A 20,345-nucleotide genomic window follows, 5' to 3' on the forward strand; every position below is an offset into this window, starting at 1 on the left:
GGAGATTTTTCCCAAGGCTCTTGTAAAAGATAGAACATTTTTGAGAACAATGGTAACAAGAAAATCAAAATCTGCTGCTGCACTACAGAGTACAAATGCTCTGCCCGCTACACAGTTATTACATCTAATATCTGTGTCATTAGTTACACCATCTAAACATAAAACAACCGCTTGTAGGAGGTCCACTTAAATTTTTAAATGCATCAAGCCTGCCTGTCCACCAACAAAGGCAAATTCCCTTCAGTTCCTTACCCCTTTCTTCGTTGTTCTGAAGGAGGACAGGAATCACACTGTCAAAGTCTGAAAGCAGTCGTGGTGATCAAGGGACAAAAGAACCAACTTCCTCAATTGTTCCTAATGCAACGGACGCTCCCATAACAGGCACCGATTTTGCCAACCACACAGTGAAGGCCCGGGAGGAGCAGAGCGCGTGTGTAGACAGCTTGGGGACATTTCTCTAAAAGTCTAGGAGCAACAACTTTCATTTTGGAAGAAAACCCACCGGACACAATGTCAGCCTGGCCACAACCATACTCCATGTTTAACCCCCACTTCTCAGTGTGAAATTTCACTGCCAAAATTTCAGCAGCAGCTTCGTAAGGCAGGAAGCCCACAAATTCCTCCCTCGGGTTATGAGCTTCGGCCACAAACCTCACCAACGCGGCAGGTGCTCTTCCCGTGTCCACCGCGACATCAGCGATAAGGGGAGGGCAGTGAGCCTCCCCTTCCCCGCGGGTTCCTCCCGAAGGCAGCGACACAGATCTCCAGCACGTTTCTGCGGTGTTTGAACAGAACAGTGAGTTGGCTGCTGTCTCAAAGCCCCTTTCCAGAGCCTGCGCCCCGAATTTACCCGGCGCTCCAGCAGTATTTGAAATTTATCAGGAGCAGAGAGACCTTCTGGGATCTCATAGCTTCCTGTCCATCCAGGGGTATGTTTTGTTTTCCCGTGAGTCAAAATTTCAAATAAAGGTGTCAAGTATTCTTTCTTTCCCTTCCCGTCAAGGGTTAAAGGGAAAAGGTCTTCCTCCAGGTCTGTGGATTGTTCAAATGACTGGTCAGATCAACTATTACTGTTGGTGTCGCATGATCTCGAACTGTCCCATACGGGCTAGCTCGACAGGTCACAGAGGTCTCAAAGCGTTTGGCACATAATCCATGACGTTTATTTAGTTGATCGGTGTTTCATCTTCTGAGTCTGCTCTCCTACAATGTTCCACCCACTTCTGGCACCTGGCCGGACCCGGGGCCTGAAGGCGGCCAGGCCCGACCGCGCGCCCCCTGGGTGCACCTGGAGGCAGCGCAAGAAGTGAGGCATCGCCGCCCGCCTGCCGGCCGGCCCAGCGCCCCCTCCCCGCCTCCTGGGGCAGCCCGCCCGTCGGGGCCCGTCGGGGCCTGGGCCAGGCTGGCCAGCAGGCTGGGCAGGGCCTTTTTTTTTTTTTTTTTAACTGTGCTTTAGGTGTTATATTTAAGAAACCACTGCCAAATCCAAGACAATGAGGTTTGCTGTTATGTTTTATTCTAAGTTTTATAGCTTAACTCTTACGTTTAGGTTTGATACACTATGGATTTTTGTAAGTGGTGTGAAGAGTCAAACTTCTTTTTTTAAACATACGGATAGCCCATTTTCCAGCACCGTTTGTTGAAGATCTTGTTCTTTCCCCACTGAACGGTCTCGGCACCCAGTTGTTTCTGACCACAGATGGGAGGGTTTGCTTCTAGGCTCTCAATCGATTTCATTAGTAAAAATATCCGACAGAACTGCACTGTGTTGACTCATTTAAAATCAAGAATGAAGTCCTCTAACTTTATTCTTCTTTTTCAAGATTGTTTTGGACTCAGGGTCCCTTTAAATTCCATATGAATTTTGGGTGTTTCTATTTCTGGAAAGAAAAAAAAGTCACCTGGCTCTTGATATAGATTACACTGAAACTATATATATTGCTTCGAACAGTATTGCCATTTACCAATATTGTCTTGTAATCCATGAACATACCTTTCCACTTGTTGGTGTCTTCTCCATCCCCCAGCTTTATTGAGATATAACTAACATATTGCACTGTGTATGTTTAAGATGTGCATGTTTGATACATTTATATATTGCAAAATAATTACCTACTGGTTGGTGTCCTCTCTGATCTCTTTCAAAAATAATTTTTAATTTTCAGTGATCAAGTCTCGTGCCTCCTTGGTAAAAATTTATTCCTAAGTATTGTATTGTTTGGTGCTATTGAAAGTGGAATTGTTTTCTTAATTTTTTCGGATTGTTCATTGCTATAGAAATGCAACTGATTGTTGCATGATTTTGTATCCTGCAGCTTTGCTTAATTTATCAACTCCCAATAGTTTTGTGTGTGTAACTTTTAGTTTTCTACATCAGAGCATGTCATCTGTGAGAAGGGATAGTTTTCCATCTTCCTTTTCAATCTGAGTACCTTTAATTTCTTTACCTTGCTAAATTGCTCTGGCTAGAACTTCAAGTTCCATGTAGAATAAAAGTAGTGGAAGCAGGCATCTTTGTCTTGTTTGTGACCTTAATTGGGGGGAAGCTTTCAGTTTTTCACTGTTGAGTATGATGTTAGTTGTGTGTTTTTCATACATGTCCTGTATCATGTTTAGGGAGTTTCCCTCTAAGTGTTTTCTTTCCTAAAAGGGTGTTGGATTTTGAAAAATGCCCTTTTTGCATCAATTGAGATGACCTTGCATTTCCCCCTTTGTTCTATCAGTATGGTATATTTGACTTTCGTATGTTGAAACACTGTTGCATTCCTGGGATAAATTTCACTTGGTCATGGTCTATAAACCTTTTAAGATGCCACTGGATTTAATTTTCTGGTATTTTGTTGAGGATTTTGCAGCCATACCCATAAGGGATATTTGTAGTCTTATTTTCTTGTAGTATCTTTGGCTTTGGTGTAGAGGTATTGCTGGTCTTATAGAACAGGTTAGGTAAAGTTCCTTCTTAACTTTTTTTGGGGGGAAGGGCGGAGTTTAAGAAAGATCGGTGCTAATTCTTTCAACACTTGGTGGAATTTACCAGGGAAGTCATCTGGTCCAGAGGTTTTCTTTGTTGGGAGTTTATTATTATTATTATTACTACTAATTGTCTCCTTGTTATAGATCCATTCAGAGTTTCAGTTCTGGTAGTTGGTGTGTTTCTAGGGATTTGCCTATTTCATCTAAGTTATCCAAGTTGTTGGCATAGTATTATTCTCTTATAATCCTTTACATGTGTGTAAAGTTGGTAGCAATGTCCCCTCTGGTTTTAGTAATGAGTCCTGCTCTCTCCTTCTTTCTCTCCTCCCCCTTACAGTCAATCTAGGTTAAGATTCGTTTTGTTGATCTGTTCATAAAACCATCTTCTGGTTTTGTTGATTTTCTCTATTTTTCTATTTCCAATTTCATTTATTTCCACTCTGATCTTTTTATTGTTTTTTGTTTTGTTTTTTAAAAAAATATATCTTTATTGATTTCAGAGAAAGGAAAGGAAAGGGAGAGAGAGATAGAAACACCAATGATGAGAGAGTCATCGATCGAGCCCGCAACCTGGGCATGTGCTCTGACTGGGAATCAAACCCCGATCGCCTGGATCCCAGGTTGACGCTCAACCGCTGAGCCACGCCCGGCCGGGCCACTCTGATCTTTTTAGGTAATTTGTTATGCAGACACAGATGACTAATACAGGGGCAGGGAAGATTATGACTGGAACCTAAGAATAGATGCTTGGGTATCTTCTAGCTCAATCTGCAAAGTTTACTTAAATTGTTCTACCTTCAAGTTTACAGATTCTTTCTTCTGCCTGCTCAAATCTAATGGTAAACCCTCTAGTGTATTTTTTCTTCTCATTTCAGTTATTGTACCTTTTAGCTCCAGAAATTGTTTTTTGTGTTTTTTTTTTAGTCCTCACTGAGGATATGTTTCCATTGATTTTGAGAGGGAGTGAGGGAGGGAGGGAGGGAGGAACATTGATGTGAAAGAGAAACATTGATCGGCTGCCTCCCATACACGCCCTGACCAGGGATCAAACCCACACCCTAGGTATGTGCCCTGACCGGAAAGCGAACCCACCACCTTTTGGTGTACAAGCCAACACTCCAACTGAGCCACCTTGCCAGGGCTCTGTGGTTCCTTTTTAAAATTCTCTTTATTGATATTCTCATTTTGTTCATACATTGTTTTCCTGGTTTTCTTTACCTCTTGAGCATATTGAAAACAGATGGTTTAAAGTCTTTGTCTAGGGAGTACAATGTCTGGGCTTCCTTATGCATGGTTTCTGTAATTTTTTTTCCTTTGAATGAACCACACTTTCCAGTTTCTTTGTATAATTTGTGATATTTCTTCTTGAAAACCGGACATTTGGATATTCCAGAATTCAGAATTTCCCCCTTCCCCAGGGTCTGCTGTTCTTGATTGTTAAAAGCCTAGCTGTGTTCAGTCAGTGTTTTGAGATTTCCTTGAATGCCAGGACCTTGAAAAAACAAACAATACCACCCTTCCCAGTCTTTATGGAGTGACTCTGTGCTGGGCAGTCTTTAAGCACTTAATCAGACCATTTATCATTCTACCTCACATCCTATATATCAGCCATAGTGAATGTTTAGGGTCTTGTCACATCTCTTCTGAGCGTATTTCCTGTCCTGGACATGCATGTGGCTTTCTAAATTCCCCAGTATACAGATGCTTTTGAATGCTCTAGTATCCCAGAGAAACCCTCTGCCTGGTTTTCCTTCTGTTGTTGCTGGGGATTTTTTTCCATCACAGCAAGCAAGAATTTACTGGCCACAGCAAAAGCACCCTCAGATGGGCCATTTATTAAAGCTAGGGACAGTGAAACAAGGTAGGGCTTAGCATAGAAGCAACAGGAAAATTAGAAAAAAGGGGGCCTTGGAGACAGGTTTAGGGGGTTAGCCCAGATTGAGCTGCCGTTGCCCACTGCTCCCCTGGTTGCAAGTGTTGTGGGGTCCCTTGGAGTTTAGGAGATGCGTGCCTATGGGGGAATGAGAGGAATGGGAATGGCAAGGGCGTGCTCCCAGAGGGAGCACATTAAAAAAATTTCCTTAACATGTTTTCAAGCAATGACTGCTGCTTTTCCACCCTAAGTTCCAGGACAGGCAAACTGAGGATGAGCACCTCGGGTTAGTTGTTCAGGATGACCCCTAAACAGGTTAGAGTAGACGAACATAATTTGTGAATGAGGTCTGCTCCGTTCCTCTGGAACTAGGAACCAGGGTCCCACACTGATAATGTGGGCTGCTGTTTTCAAGACTGCTGCCGAGCTTGGGAACAGGTGGGGCAAGGACAAGTAAAAACGCCACAAACTTTCTGTTTTTAAGTTTTTTTCTTAATACAGCATTCACTTGGATAGTGTGAACTTTTTGTTTTTCCAGAGTTCTGACAAAGTTGGTTCTGACATTTTTGGTTCTTTTTTCAGTGTTTCTTTGGAGGGGTGGGTGTTTGGAGCTGTCTACTCCACAATTTTGCTGACATCACTCTATAAATATATATGTTAAAACTATAATTAATTATGTGTAGAACTTTCTTTGCTTAAAAAAGGGTATTTCCCTACTGAGGTTTAGACTCGCATTTCTGAAATGGCTCAGTAGCTAGAAAATGTTAATTCTGGTATCTTAAAAGAAACTGTTGTGGCCAAATGAATTTGGAAAAAGTATATGAAAGGCTCTGAAAAGTTGTAAAGAAACCTGCTTTATGTTTACTTTAACCAAACACTTCCCAAGTTTATTTCACTTAAGAGCCTTTCTAATTGGTAATGCATATTAGAGTTTGAAGAGCATCTGTTGATAGGACAAGAAAAAAGGTCCCAGTTCTTCGAGCTTTGAAAGCTTTCTGTTTTACAGCTGTTTCCATAGCCACAGTTATGGGGCTGGGTGTCAGGGAGAGGTGAAGAGGCAGCATGACTAGTACTAATTGAGAACAAATATGAGTCAAAACCCCTCCTGTGCAGGATTTCTGAGGCACACCTGGAAATATGCAAGACAAGGGGCCTAAGGCCACGTGAGCTGTGCGCACTCACATCTATCATCTTTGGCAGATGACATGGGGAGAGGTTACAATCTACCTAGAGTGAACTGCTGGGTGATCACCACAGTGATTTTTACAAAGCAAGCTGTGTTTAAAAACAAATGAGTTGGTGGTGTGGAATGCTATTCTCAGTACCCTTAAAATTGTTTAGTTTTTTTAGGGGGGCACCAAATAAATTCAGTCTGTAGTTAATGCCGGTGCCACCAGTGCTGGATCTAAGTTGAGGCCCTGAGTATAGAGGGAAACTTTGATTTCAGTTGTTTACACCATTATTTCCCTTCCCAGCTTGTGGACCCTCTCAGGGCCAGGAGAGTATCTGACTCACCTTTGTTTCCAATGATGCCCAATAGAGTACTGAGGGGAAATGGAATATAAACATGACAATGAGCCAACAATATTCTTTCCCTTGCCTCAAAGCAGGAATGAAGAATATAGAACCTCTTCAAACAATTAAAACAAGCCCTACATTTAGATCATTTTATTTGAATGGCTGGAACAGTGGCTGTCATTATTTATTCTGACTGTCCATCCATCCACTTGGATAAATTCTGATTAACCACCAAAATGCCCAGGGATTATGAGCATTTAATTCCAATGTCATGCTATAAATAAACTAGCCAGATACATGCAATCATAAAACTATATCCTGTCAATAAGTCAATGTTTCTCAACTTGATTTATGGATTCACTGCAATCCCAATCAAAATCCCAGCAAGTTAATTTGTGGATGTCGACAAATCAATTCTAATGTTTGTATAAAGAAGTAAAATACAGAAGAGCGAACTCGATACTGAACGAGAAAAACAAAGCTGGAGGACTGACGCTAGCTCACTTCAACATTTACTATAAAGCTACATTAATCAACAGAGTGAAAAACAAAAACTGTGGTATTGGAGAAAGAATAGGCAAATACACCAATGAAGCAAACAGAGAGCCCTTAAATAGGTCACACAAATACAGAAAACTGATCTCTGACAAAGGAGCAAGGATAATAAAATGCAGCACAGACAGTCTTTTCAACAAATGGTATTGAACAATTGGACATCCACATGTAAAAATAAAAATCTACACAAAGACCTTAAGTGATTCTTAAGAATTAAATCAAAATGGATCACAGACCTAAATGTAAAATACAAAACTATAAAACTCCTAGAATATAACATAGGAGAAAAATCTAGGTGACCATGGGTATGGTGACGACTTTTAAGATCCAACACCAAAGGCACAACCATGAAAGAAATAATAGGTAAGCTGGACTTCATTAAAATTAAAAACTTGTGCTCTATGAAGGACAATGTGAAGAGAATGAGAAGCCACCGACTGGGAGAAAATGTTGGCAAAACACAGATCTGATACAGAACTATTATCCCAAGTACACAAAGAACTCTTAAAACTCAATAATAAGGAAACAAACAACCCAATTAAATAATAGGCAGAGTAATTCAGCAAAAAAGAAAAAAAAAAAGAGAACTCATGGACATGGACAACAGTGTGGTGATTGCGGGGTTTGGGGGGTAGGGGGCGTGAGAGAGGGTAGGGGGGAATAAACGATGATGAAAAAAACAAAAGAAAAAAAATGAGCAAAAGACCTAAACAGATACGTCTCCAAAGAAAATCTACAGATGGCAAAAAAACACATGAAAAGATGTTCAACATTATGTCATTAGGGAACTGCAAATTAAAACAATGAGATACCACTATACAACTATTAAGATGGCCAAAATCCAAAACACTACCACCAAAGCTGGTAAGAATGTAGAGCAGTAGGAACTCTCATCCATTGTCGGTAGGAATTCAAAATGATATAGCCACTTTGGAAGACAGTCGTGCTCCTTGGTATTTCCCCAAAGGAGTTGAAACGTGTGTTCACACAAAAACCTGCACGTGGATGTTTACAACTTTATTCATAATTGCCCAAACTTGAAAGCAATCAAGATGTCCTTCGGTGGCTGAATGGATGGTGTGTTACATCCAAACAATGGAATATTATTCAGCAATAAAAAGAAATGAGCTACTAGGCCATCAAAAGACATAAAGGAAACTTACATGCATATTAGTAATTGAAAGAAGCCAATCTGAAGAGGCTACATACTGTATGATTTCTGTAACAAATGTACTTCTGTGGTGGGGATGTCAATACACAAAGTGGGGAAGTCTGTGCATGTGTTGGGGCAGGAGGTATATGGCAACTCTGTATTTTCCAGTCAATTGTGCTATGGACCTAAAACTGCTCTAAGAAATGTTTACTTAAAAAACAAAGTAGATCCTGAAGATAAAATCAAGAGTGATAAGACAGTCCCTGGATTCAAGATTTCCATTTTGCATAATGAGACTGGAAGGGCCTCAGTGCAGTGACATCTGAGACTTCAGGATTTCTCTACACAATCCACAAAAACCAACCTGTGATGAGTGGTTGGTTTTTTTCCTGCCTGGCTTACTATACATAGGGCTTGGATCACAGGGGTCTGGGTTGAATCCCAGCTGTGCAAAGTGAGCTGTTTTCCTCATTTGTGAAGACTGAATGACATCACATATGTCAAACAAAGAGCTTTATAAACCATCAAACACAAATATATATTGCTACTGCTGAATTATTTATAAATGCAACTTAGGAATATTTCAGATGTGTGAGAGTTTATTATAATGCATGACCACACCAAGCCTCTCACTGGTCAGCCCCTGGTTTTAAGAAAGCACTTATGGGTAAGCCTATATCCCATGCATCCAAGACAAACAGCTCAGTGCAGTGACAGGCAATCAGAGAAAAGGTCCTAATCTCATAGCTGTCTGCTCTGGGTACAACTTGCAATGGGAAGGAAGGGAAGAGAAGCCCACCTACCTGCCCCTCACCCCCATTCACACACCCTTCAAGACATATAACAGCCATCCAAACAGGACAAAGGGTCATAATTCCCAAGCATCTTTTTAGTTAAACAGATGACAAAAATTACAAAGTGGCTCCTATACCATGTCTGTGAAGGCTGGGGAGGAGTATCCACAGAGGAGAAGCCCCCTTCCTTCTCCTGAGCTTCTAAGTCTCATGCCTTTCTTTCCAAGGCCACATATGAAATAATTTGGCACAGCAAACACCTGGAAAGCTCACTGCACATGGCAATCTAAAACAAGACCAAGTGTTAAAGCAGAAATTTATTAAAATCCTCCATTTATACAGTGTTCTACAGACAAAATAATGTACAGAGTCCTCAACATTCAGGCAATGAACTCTATTCTCAGAAGTGTCTTGCAAGAAGACCAAATTTTTTGCTGTCCCTCCGAAAAGATACTTGTTTCTGCTCCTGAAAATAATGCATTTATTACACCATGTCTCAAGAACAATCCTTTGAGACCCCAAAGCCTCTGCAGAGTGAAGGAAACCTCCAGAACGCAAAGGTGTAGTGCAAGAGATACATAAATAGCGGCTGTTTCAGAGGAGTGCGCGCACACCTGGTGGACAGGTCATGAGCAGAGCTTGAGGGCCCAGATGGGTGGCCCTAGCTGCGGAGCGTGGCCAGCCGGGACTGCATGGCCTCCAGGGCCTCCTCTTCTTCCTCATCTTCTGAGGCGGCTGTTGCTCCTGGAGTTTCAGGCTCGGGAAGGGGGTCAACCACTTTACTAGGTGCTTTGCCCAAGGCCCCTGAAAAGAAACAGTGAACAGGTCAACAAAATATTGGATTAAGGATGTGGCCCATCATCTTCCCTGCCTTTCATACCTGGACCAGTCTGACAGAGAAGGGACAATAAAACAAGCTGTTTTGGTGAGGTTTTGTTCACGGTGACAAATGTGCAAATACCAACTTGTAATGATACCAAAGTCCTAATAACTGTAAAGATTTTGATTTTAAGAATTTTGGTTCTGAATGAACAAACTGAACTACCAAGCACAATAGAGACAGACTCATAGACAGAGAGCAGGCAGAGAGCTCTGGTGGCGGGGTGGGTAGAGGTGGTGGAGGGATTGAGCAAAAATTAAAAAAGAGAGCTCATGGACAACAGTGTGGTGATTGCAGGGGGTGGGGGATGGCTGGAGGTGGAAGAGAGCATGGAGAGGATAAATGATGATAGAAAATTTAAAATTAGATTAAATTTTTAAAAAAAGAATTTTGGTTTTGAAGATCTTGATCTAAATTCCTAAACACTATTGAATACTTAATTTTCAAGGTTCATGAAGATTTCAAATCTAACTAAATTGTTTCTAAATCTTCATACGATGTTTTTCTGGAGTATGGAGTAACTAGTCTTCTTATCCCCCCAAATTAAAACAAATAAAAATTAAATCTCACCAATTATATTTTTTATCAAACATAAAACTCAGAAAATCCATGCCTGTTGGGTGTGCCTCAGGGGCTGAGCACTGACCTACGATCCAGGAGATCACAGTTTGATTCCTGATCAGGGAACATGCCCAGGTTGCTGGCTTGGTCCCCAGTGAGGGGACATGCAGGAGGTAGCTGATCAATAACTTGCTCATCATTGATGTTTCTATCTCTCTCTCTCCCTCTCCCTTCCTCTCTCTGAAATCAGTAAAGATATATTAAAACACACACACACACACACAAAAACACAACTCAGAAAATCCAGAAGTAAAAACAAAGATTAAAAACTCAACTTCTGATCAAGATGGCAGATTAGATAAATGCTATACTTGCCTCCTCCCATGATCACATCAAAACTACAACTGAATTATAGAACCATCACTGAGAACCACTTGAACAGAATTCCTATAACTGAGGATATGTATAAAGATATAAAGGAGAAGCAACGTGAAGACTGGTAGGAGGGGCAAAGATGTGAAATGGGCATATCTCACAACCATGGTGGGGCCATTAATAAATGGGAGGGGTATCTTGGCTGCAGAGGCCTTCCCTGGGGAGCCACAAAACAGGCTTTCCAGCCTGGGGAGGGGAGTCTCCATAATATCAGGCTATGAAATCAGCAGGGACTGCTTCAGAGAAACAAAAAGGGCTGGTAGAGACGGAGGAGCTGATCATAAAGGGCCCACACACAGACTCACTCACTCACAAATTCACTTGCTCTGAGCTCCAGCAGAGGGGCAGTAGCTTGAAAAGCATCAGGGACATGTGGCAAGGAACTAAATTGACGAACTTCAGGGCAAGAGCTGGAGGGGCAGGGGAGGAGACAATTCTCTCCAGGAGACAGAAGTGCTGGAAGGTATCAAATCTATGCTCTCCTTTAAATTGGCTAACACCATTCACCTTGCCTAGGTGATACCAAAACCCTGCCCCACCCAAGTCCCTTGCCTGGCCTGAACCTCTTCCAGTAGCTCTTCTACACAAGCAGCCTGCCTCGGCTCAAGCTACAGACTTTCCCCCAGATCTGCACACCTCATATGAGTGGTGGGCGCCTTAGTCTTGCACTGAAGACTATTTCAAAGGTCTGCAAAGCCCACACATGTGATGGCTGGCCTCAACATGCACTGTAGCTCCTATCAAGCAATCCCAAGACCAGCACAAGTGGTAGGTCTCAACATACATTTTAACTCCCATCAGGTAGCCCCAAGCCTGGCATAAGCAGCATTCAGCTGTGGCCCGTAAAGTAGTTCCAACTAAGTGGCCACAAGCAAGGCACAAGTCACAGCCGGCCTGAGCGTGCATCGTAGTATCCAGCAAAGGGTCACAAGCCTGGCACAAGTGGCAGCCAGCCTTGCTTCACAGTGTAGCCTCTCTCAAACACCTCCAAGCCCAGAGCAAGCAACAACCAAATGCAGATCACTTTAACTCCTACCAAGTGGTCCCCAAGCCCAGCACAAGCAGTGGCTGACCTTGGTGTCCACCAGAGCCACTCCCAAGAGGCTCAGACCTAATAAATCTAGTGGCCAGCTTCAGAGCAGACCAGAGCCCAAACAGCTCCACAACTGACACACCTCAAAGTTGGACTTGGCTGGCACCAGAGCCCCACACAACACCTTGTCCACTATACTGGCAGCCAGCACTCACAGCCAGTCAGCCTGAGTGTCAACCTGAACCACTGACATGCTAGCAGCATTTGGGGCCCAACTGCAACCCACAAGGGGACACCCCTGGAGCAACTGGCTCAGACGACCAAGGAGACTGTGCCACTGAGCCCCACAGGGAGTCAGCCAAAATGAGGAGATAAAAAACATGTCCCAAATAAAACACTAGGACAAAACTCTGGAAAAAGAACTGAAAGAAATGGAGATAATCTACAAGATACAGAGTCCAAAACACTGGTTATAAAAATGCTCAGTGAACTTGGGAGAAAAACAGATGGACTCATTGAGAACTTCAACGAAGAGATAAAAAACAGAAAAAAGGATATAGACAGAAAACATTAAAAAACTAGTCAGAACTGAAAAATACAATAAATGAAGAATACACTGGTGGGAATCTACAGATTAGATGAAGCAGAGGATCAAATCAGTGATCTGGAAGACAAAGCAGTGAAAAACCCAATCCGTAAAAGCAAAAACAAAAAAGAACTAAAAGAAATTAGGATAGTTTAAGGGACTTCTAGCATTAAGCATAACAACATTCACATTACTGGGATGCCAGAAGGAGAAGAGAGAGAAAGAAATTGAAAACCTATTTGAAGAAATAATGACAAAAAACTTTCCTAAACTGAAGGAAATAGACATACAAGTCCAGAAAGTGCAGAGTCCCAAACAAGATGAACCCAAAGAGGGCCACACTAAAACACATCATAATTAATATGCAAAAAGTTAAAGACAGAATCTAAAAGTAAAAGCAGTTAGTTATGTACAAAAGAAAAGCAGTTATGCACAAGGGGGCCCCCATAAGACTGTCAGCTGATTTTTCAACAGAAACATTGCAAGCCAGAAGGAAATGGCACAAAATATGCAAGGTGATGAAAGGCACAAACCTACAAGTACAATTACTCTACCCAGGAAGGCTATCATTTAGAATAGAAGGAAGATAGTTCCCCAGACAAAGAGTTAATCACTACTAAATCAGTATTACATGAAATGTTAAAGAGACTTCTTAAAGTGGAAAAGATAAAAAATATGAATAAGAAAATATAGGAAAGAAAAAAAATACCACTGACAAAGGCAAACATTAAAAGAAACCAATTAGAAAGCTAGTACAAAGGTTAAAAGGCAAAAGTAGAATTATCATGTGTAACTGCAACAATGAACTAAGGGTTACACATACACACACACACACGAGAAGTAAAAAATGACAAAAACATAAGTGTGGAGGGGGTGAGTAAAACAATAGTGATTTTTAATGTGTTCAGATTTAAGCAACCACCAACTTAAAATAGACTGCTATATCAATAGCCCGGTATTTATGAAGTATATGGTAACCACAAACCAGAGATCTACAAGACTCTACAAGATCTACAAGATGGATAAGAGATATACAAGAAATAAAGAGAGAGGAATCCAAGCACAACACTACAGAAAGTCGTGAAAACACGAGAGAACAGAGCAAAAAGAATAAGGAACAGAGGATAACTGCAAAAACAATCAGAAAAAAATAAAATGGCAATAACTATATACTATCAGTAATTACTTAAATGTAAATGAATGAAATGCTTCAATCAAAAGATAAAGGGCAGAAGGATGGATAAAAAAACAAGACTTATACATATGCTGCTGACAAGAGACCCACTTTAGATGGAAAGACACACAAAGACAAAAAAAGGGATGGCAAAAGATATTTCATGCAAATGGAAATTTTAAAAAAACTGGGGAAGCAATACTTGTATCAGACAAAATAAGACTTTAAAACAAAGGCTATAACAAAAGACAAAGAAGGTGATTTCACATACACTAGCAAAGATATGGAAGCAAAATAAGTGTCCATCAATAGATGACTGGATAAAAAAGCTGTGGGATATATAAACAATTGAATATTACTTGGCAATTAAAAAGAATGAAATCTTATCATTTGCAACAGCATGGATGGATCTGGAGGGTATTATGCTAAGTGAAATAAGTCATACAGAGGAAGAAACATACCACATGATTTTATTTATATGTGCAATGTAAAAAAAAAAAGTACTTGAACAAATAAAACAGGAACAAACTCATAGATACAATGGAAGGAAGGTTGGGCAGATGGGAGGAAAAGGTGAAAGTCATTATGAAGTACAAATTACCAGTCATAAAAATAGTCACAGAGATGTAAAGTACAGCATAGAGAATATAGTCAATAATATATATGTGCCCTGGACGGGTGTCCTGATAAGCCAAGGTTGCAGGTTCAATCCCAGGTTAGGGCACAAAGAGGAATCAATCAATGAATGTATAAATAGGATCGATGCTTCTCTCTCCTTTTCTCTCTCTCTAAAAAAATCAGTGTGTAAAAATTTAAAAAATGTATATATATATGTATGGTGTCAGATGGGTACTAGACAGGGTAATCACTTCACAAGGCATAGAATTATCTAATCACTATGTTGTACAACTGAAATTAATATAATATTGTATATCAAATGTAACTGAAAAATAAATTTAAAAAAAACAAAGGAAAAAAATTCCAAATAAACCTCATTAACCATCACTCAGAGATAACTACTATTTTTCTATAGGTGTGAGTTTTACATAAGTGTGTATTTCCATAACAAGGCTTTTTTCACATAATATATTGTGAACATATGTCCATGTCAACAATATATTTCTACATTCTCTATCACAACTATAATGTATTCCATTCAAACATATATAACATAACTGATTCAAACAATATTGTTAGGCATTTAGCTTCTTTAAAACTTTTCAATATTATAAATAAGACTACTATAGACATCCTTGAGTTAAATCATTCAGCCAACCTTAATTAATAGAGTAAGCCCCCAGAAGTCAATCTTCTAGGTCAAGGGCTTTTGATAGCTACTGCCAAATTATTTTCCAGAATTTCTATGCCAATTGAAGCTCCCAAATGCAGTTTGTGGCACCAACATTTCACCTTTCCACTTTGGAAGCTCTAGAATTTTAAAAAATTTTACCTCTGTGTTTTAAAAAAGATGTTTATAGATATTGTGCTTATTTTTAAAAAAATAACTTGCATAATCTAAAATTAAAAATGCGTAAGTATGGGCGTTATAGCCTAAAGAAAAAGCTACCTGCTAGTTTATGAATGAAGGAAGAACGGCCATAAAGGGAGGCGAGAAAGGATGAATGTCAGGGTCATACCTGCTGTAATTTCAGACAAAATTTTGTCAATTTCCATTTCTGCTGCTTCTTCCATTTCTTCCTGGTCATCCATGCTTTCAAAAGTGTCCTCCAACATCTCTTCTATGATCCCAGCCTAAACACAGAATAAACCATGTCACTTCCAACTGTTAAGTCTGTTCTCAAAAGACACCTTTAAGTGCCAGCGCCCAGTGAATTACAGTGTCTCCCAACCCAGTCCACCCTTTTGAGGTCCTACATGCAAGACTGCTGGACACAGGAAACACTGGATGTTGCCCTCTCTGCAGAAGGGCAAAAAGCCAAAAGGAAACTGCTCTCCAAATTTAGCACCAAGCTGGAGGTGGGCCTTTAAAGTCTATCAGCCGAGTTTCACAAATTAACCTGCACCATAACAGCAGTGCTCAGAGAACAGCTTGCTGACAGATGAGTCAATGCCCTGTTTTGTCTTGGCAAGCATTTGTTCTCACACTGCAAATATAATCTGTGAGTGCAGTTGAAACACAGTATGGAAATTGGTTGGAGTCATAGTAGGCACTCTGATAAATACCAAGAGCACGGTGGGGCTTCATGGGACCCCAGAAAGGCCTGAAGACTACTTCAGCATGTCCAGGTTATACCTGGTGGCATAGGGTCAATCTGGTGGGTCTGTATTTGTTTTTGAAGCAAAAGGTCAGAAGAGCACCCTCCAATGTGAAAAAGCGCAAGTGACACCCCTTGGCAGAACAGGTAGGAAGGGGCTGAGTGGCTGTGGTGTAGAGCAGAAGGAAAGCATGGATTCAGGCTTCTGAGAAGCTGCCAGAAGAGAAAAAACCTGACTGCTTTGCAACCTACAACAACTGAGCCCCTTGCTTTGTACCTTGAAATCCCAATCATTCCAGAAGCAGCAGGTCACATGGAGCAGCTCCAGCCCTGGCTCCCCGGTACTCAGCCAGGGCACAGCTCTCACTTAGCATGCTGATGGGATCAAATTTAAAGCAACCCCTCTCTCCTGCCCTGCCTTTCTGCTCCTGGACCACTCAAGTGACTTAATGACATGGATCTAGCTAGTGTCATATTCTACCCATTCTCAGACCCTTTCCTTCCAACATAAATGAACAAACTAATTCACATTCAAGCTCACACAGGTGGAGCCCTCTGGAAGTCATCTTAGTGCTAGAGGCTATTGTAAAAGAGGTTCAGTACATACTTGCTAACTGTTTAAAAGAGCCTAATAGAATCCTGACTGTAACAGTCCTCCATATCCTGGAGGGAGAAGCTGCCATTCATTAATTCAATCAGCAACCATTCATCAAATATCAGCTCTGTGCCACATGACAGGCCAAATGAAATGACTAAGTTCACGTCCCTGCCCTTGAGGAGCTGGACGTCCACCCCATCAGAGGCTTCAGTTTGTACCTAGGGATGCATCATTGAATGAATTCCATAAATACTTATTATCTACTACATGCAAGCCTTCCTTCAAATTTGTATTACTTTCAATATTCAGAAACTGTTGTGGAAAAGATCCCAGATTCTAAAAAAGGATTTCCCTCAGATTCTGATGGCAACATAAGTTAGAATAAGCAGGCATGAAGTCATTCCAACTTGGGGGATGAGACAAACCACTTTTAAAGGACACACCTATTTCCCACCTACTGCTACTACCCAAGGAGTTCTCATTCCAAAAACCTGGACCCTGGGCTTTTAAGATGCTTTTCTTTTCCATCAATTTTCTTCTCCAGTTCCTCTCTCCTATGCGCTAGAGCCCTATATATAATTCAAGTTCATGAATGAAATTCCCTAGGAAGAAGGAAGGAAGACACAATTTCTTGCTTTACAAATTACATACAAGAATTTGAGGTATACAACCTTGACTTGCAGGCCACACATTTGAAGGATGAATCAGCACCTGCACAAGGCACTTCCTATCATCACTTCCTCTGAGGCAGCTCAGGCAATAAGGTCAGACATCTGTGCTCCAACCCCAGATCTGTCACTTACTACCAACATTACTTGTAAGTTACCTGGCAACTTTAAGATTAAGTTTCCTCCTGTGTAAAATGGGGATAAAAATACCTAGCTCACAAGGTCGCTGGGAGGACTTCATAGGACAGAATGTGTAATGTGCCTCTGGCTGGCAGAGAGAGGGCTCAGTAACAATACCCTTCTGAGCCCTGTCCAGCAGTACAGGTCTGTGCCCGGCCCCAATCCTGGGGATGGAAGGTATTTATTGGTTTCTACTTGGTTTTCAGCCTCTCCTTTTCTAGTCTAAAACAAGCATCAGCAAACTACAGCCTGTGGGATCAAATCAGTCCACTCCCTGATGTTATAAATAAACTTTTATTGGAACACAGTAACTCTCATTTGTTTACATATTATCTATGGCTGTTTTTATACTACAAAGCAGTGTTGAGAGGTTATAACAAAGATCTATGGCCCACAAAGTAGATATTACATTTAATATCTAGCCCTTTACAGAAAAAAAATTGCCAAAAGTTTTCTGGCGAGGGAGGGAGAACTCCACCCCCCATGCCAGCTTCACTAACATTCCCCAGGAGCAGGCAGAGGAACCTGGGCTTTTCCTGTTTCCTTACTCGGGTGAGAGCTTGTAAACCCTAGCTCCCTGAATCCTAAACACTTACCCTCTGGATGCCCCCTCCCCTAGAGCTCTGGGTACACTTTCACTTCTTCTAAGGGGCACTCTGGCGATCTGACCCAGCCTCTGTGATGCTCTGCTCAAAGGGTTTCAACTGACTGTAACAGCTGCTCCTCTGTCCTCAGTGTCTGATAACAGTGGTCTGTCCATTCCTGCCCAGCCCAGCTCTAGCCCCTGCCACTTGCTGAGAACAGCACTTGGTGGTTTAGAATGGGATGCAGGGTTAGTCCCTGGTCACCTTCATCATCTCTTTGGACAGTTCCCGCATGGTGGCCTGGATTTCTGGGATCTTCACAAGACTCTGCATGGCCTTCATCACTTCTGTGCTCTTCTGCAGGGAACCAGCCACTCGCAAAACAGCTGAAAGAGAAAGGATTGCTCAATAGAATGTGACACAGGATGGAAAAAATGAGTCAAATTATGAGCCATTCTAATAAAAGGGAACAGTAGTATGTGAATTTCCAAAGCCATTAATGTATCTGCAGAATACATTACTGCACTAGTTGACCAAGAAACTGACTTTTCTAAACTCTGTGTTACTTTGCTAACACCGGTGCAAATTTTCAGAGCATGCACAACAATTAACCAATCTGGAGAGTGACCTGAAGGCCTGTGGCTGACTTTTAGGGAAGGAAGTCAGCCAGGAATAACCATGGCATCCAGGTTAAGTCACACATGGGAGGAACAGCTCTAGACCTTGCCAGGGCCACACTGGAAAACAGAAGGCTTTAGGCTACCCAAGTAGTGCTTGTTACAAACCAGCCTATGGACTACAGCTGCTCTGTTAGGAACCTGCTGCTGGTTCTCAGGAAAATGAAAGAAATCAGGATAAGATACAGTGAATATATATGTGTGTGTCAATGTAAGATGGTTACAGTTCCTTGCTAGGGAAAAACTGTCCGTATTCTGAGATCCTATGCATATATATATATATATCACATACCAGTTCTTTTATATCCATTCACCTACTGATAGATACCTAGATTGCTTCCGTATCTTGGCTATTATAAATAATACTGCAACGAACACAGGGGTATAAATATATTTTGGAATTAGCGTTTTTGTTTTCTTTGGATAAATACCCAGAAGTAGAATTGCTGGGTCGTATGGCAGCTCTATTTTTAATTTTTTGAGGAACTTTCACGATGTTAATCATAGTGGCTACACAAATTTACACAAGGGTTCGCTTTCCTCCACATCCTCATCAGCACTTGTTATTTGTTGTTTTGATAGACATTCAGACAGGTGTGAGGTGATAGCTCATTAATTTGTTTTCCTGATGATGCGTTATATGAGCATCTTTTCATGTCTGTTGCCTATCTTTATGTATTCTTTGGAGAAATGTCTACTCAGGTCGTCTGCCTATTTTAAACTGGATTTTTTTTTTTTTTTTTGGTGTTAAGCTGTATGAGTTCCTTATAGATATTGGATATTAACCCCCTTACTGGATGTATCATTTGTGAATATCTTCTCCCATTCAGTTGGCTGTCTTTTTCTTTTGTTGATGGTTTCCTTTCCTGTATAAAAATGTTTCAGTTTGGTGTAGTCCCATTTGTTTATTTTTTTCTATTGTTTCCTTGCCTGAAGAGACATAAAAGATATTACTAAGACTAATGTCAGAGATTTTGTTGTTGTTAATGCTCACCCAAGGATATTTTTTCCATTGCTTTTTAGAGGGAGTGAAAGGGAGAGAGGGAGGGGGAGAGAAAAGGAGGGAGAGTGTGAGAGAGAGAGAAACATTGATGTGAGAGAGACACATCGTTTGGTTGCATCCCATCCCAACAGAGGCTGGGGATCGAACCTGCAACCCAGGTACATACCCTCGAACAGGAATCGAACCCCCGAACTTTCAGTGTGTGGGCTGTGGCTCTAATCATTGAGTAACACTGATCAGGGCATGATGGCAGATATTTTACTGCCGACGTTTTCTTCTAGTTTTATGGATTCAGGTTTTACGTTTATGTCATTAACCCATTTTAAGTTTAACCTTTGTATGGTATAAGAAAATGGTCCAATTTCATATTTTGCATGTATCTGTGTAACACCATTTATAGAACAGATTGTCTTAACCCTATTGTGTATCCCTACCTCCTTTGTTGTAGATTGACTGTGAGGATTTATTTCTGAGCTCTCTATTCTATTCCACATCTATATATCTGTTTTTATGCCAGTAACATACTATTTTGATTATTGTAGCTTTCTTAGTATAGTTTAAAATTAGGGAATGTAATATTTATGTTGCTCTTTTTCAAAACTTCTTTGGCTCTTTGAGGTCTTTTGTGGGTCCATAAAAATTTTAGGATTAGTTGTTCTGAGAAGAATGGCATTGATACTTTGATAAAGACTGCACTGAATCTGTATATTACTTTAAGTAGTAAGGGCATTTTAGTAATATTAATCCTTCCAACCCATGAGCATGGTATATCCTTCCATTTATTTGTATCTTCTTTAATTTCTTCCTTCAATGTCTTTATAGTTCTTCCATTGCTTTTCAGAGAGTGGAAGGGAGAGAGAGAAACATTGATGTGAGAGAGACAC

General features: G+C 40.9%; 1 protein-coding gene across 1 annotated transcript in view; it reads right to left on the minus strand.

The window, feature by feature from the left end:
* Positions 1-6,859: 6,859 nt before the first annotated feature.
* The window catches only part of LOC308566052 (charged multivesicular body protein 3), a 57,209-nt gene continuing 43,723 nt past the window's right edge, over positions 6,860-20,345 (minus strand). The window contains exons 4-6 of the mRNA XM_081155960.1: positions 18,046-18,167; positions 15,173-15,287; positions 6,860-9,670 (exon numbers count right to left, since the gene is read on the minus strand). Of these exons, the coding sequence (XP_081012086.1) occupies positions 9,528-9,670; positions 15,173-15,287; positions 18,046-18,167 (380 nt within the window). The 3' untranslated portion in view covers positions 6,860-9,527. The remainder of the gene's footprint in view (positions 9,671-15,172; positions 15,288-18,045; positions 18,168-20,345) is intronic.

The sequence above is a fragment of the Miniopterus schreibersii genome (assembly GCF_964146895.1).
Source record: "Miniopterus schreibersii genome assembly, chromosome: 13".
Lineage (NCBI taxonomy): Eukaryota > Metazoa > Chordata > Mammalia > Chiroptera > Miniopteridae > Miniopterus > Miniopterus schreibersii.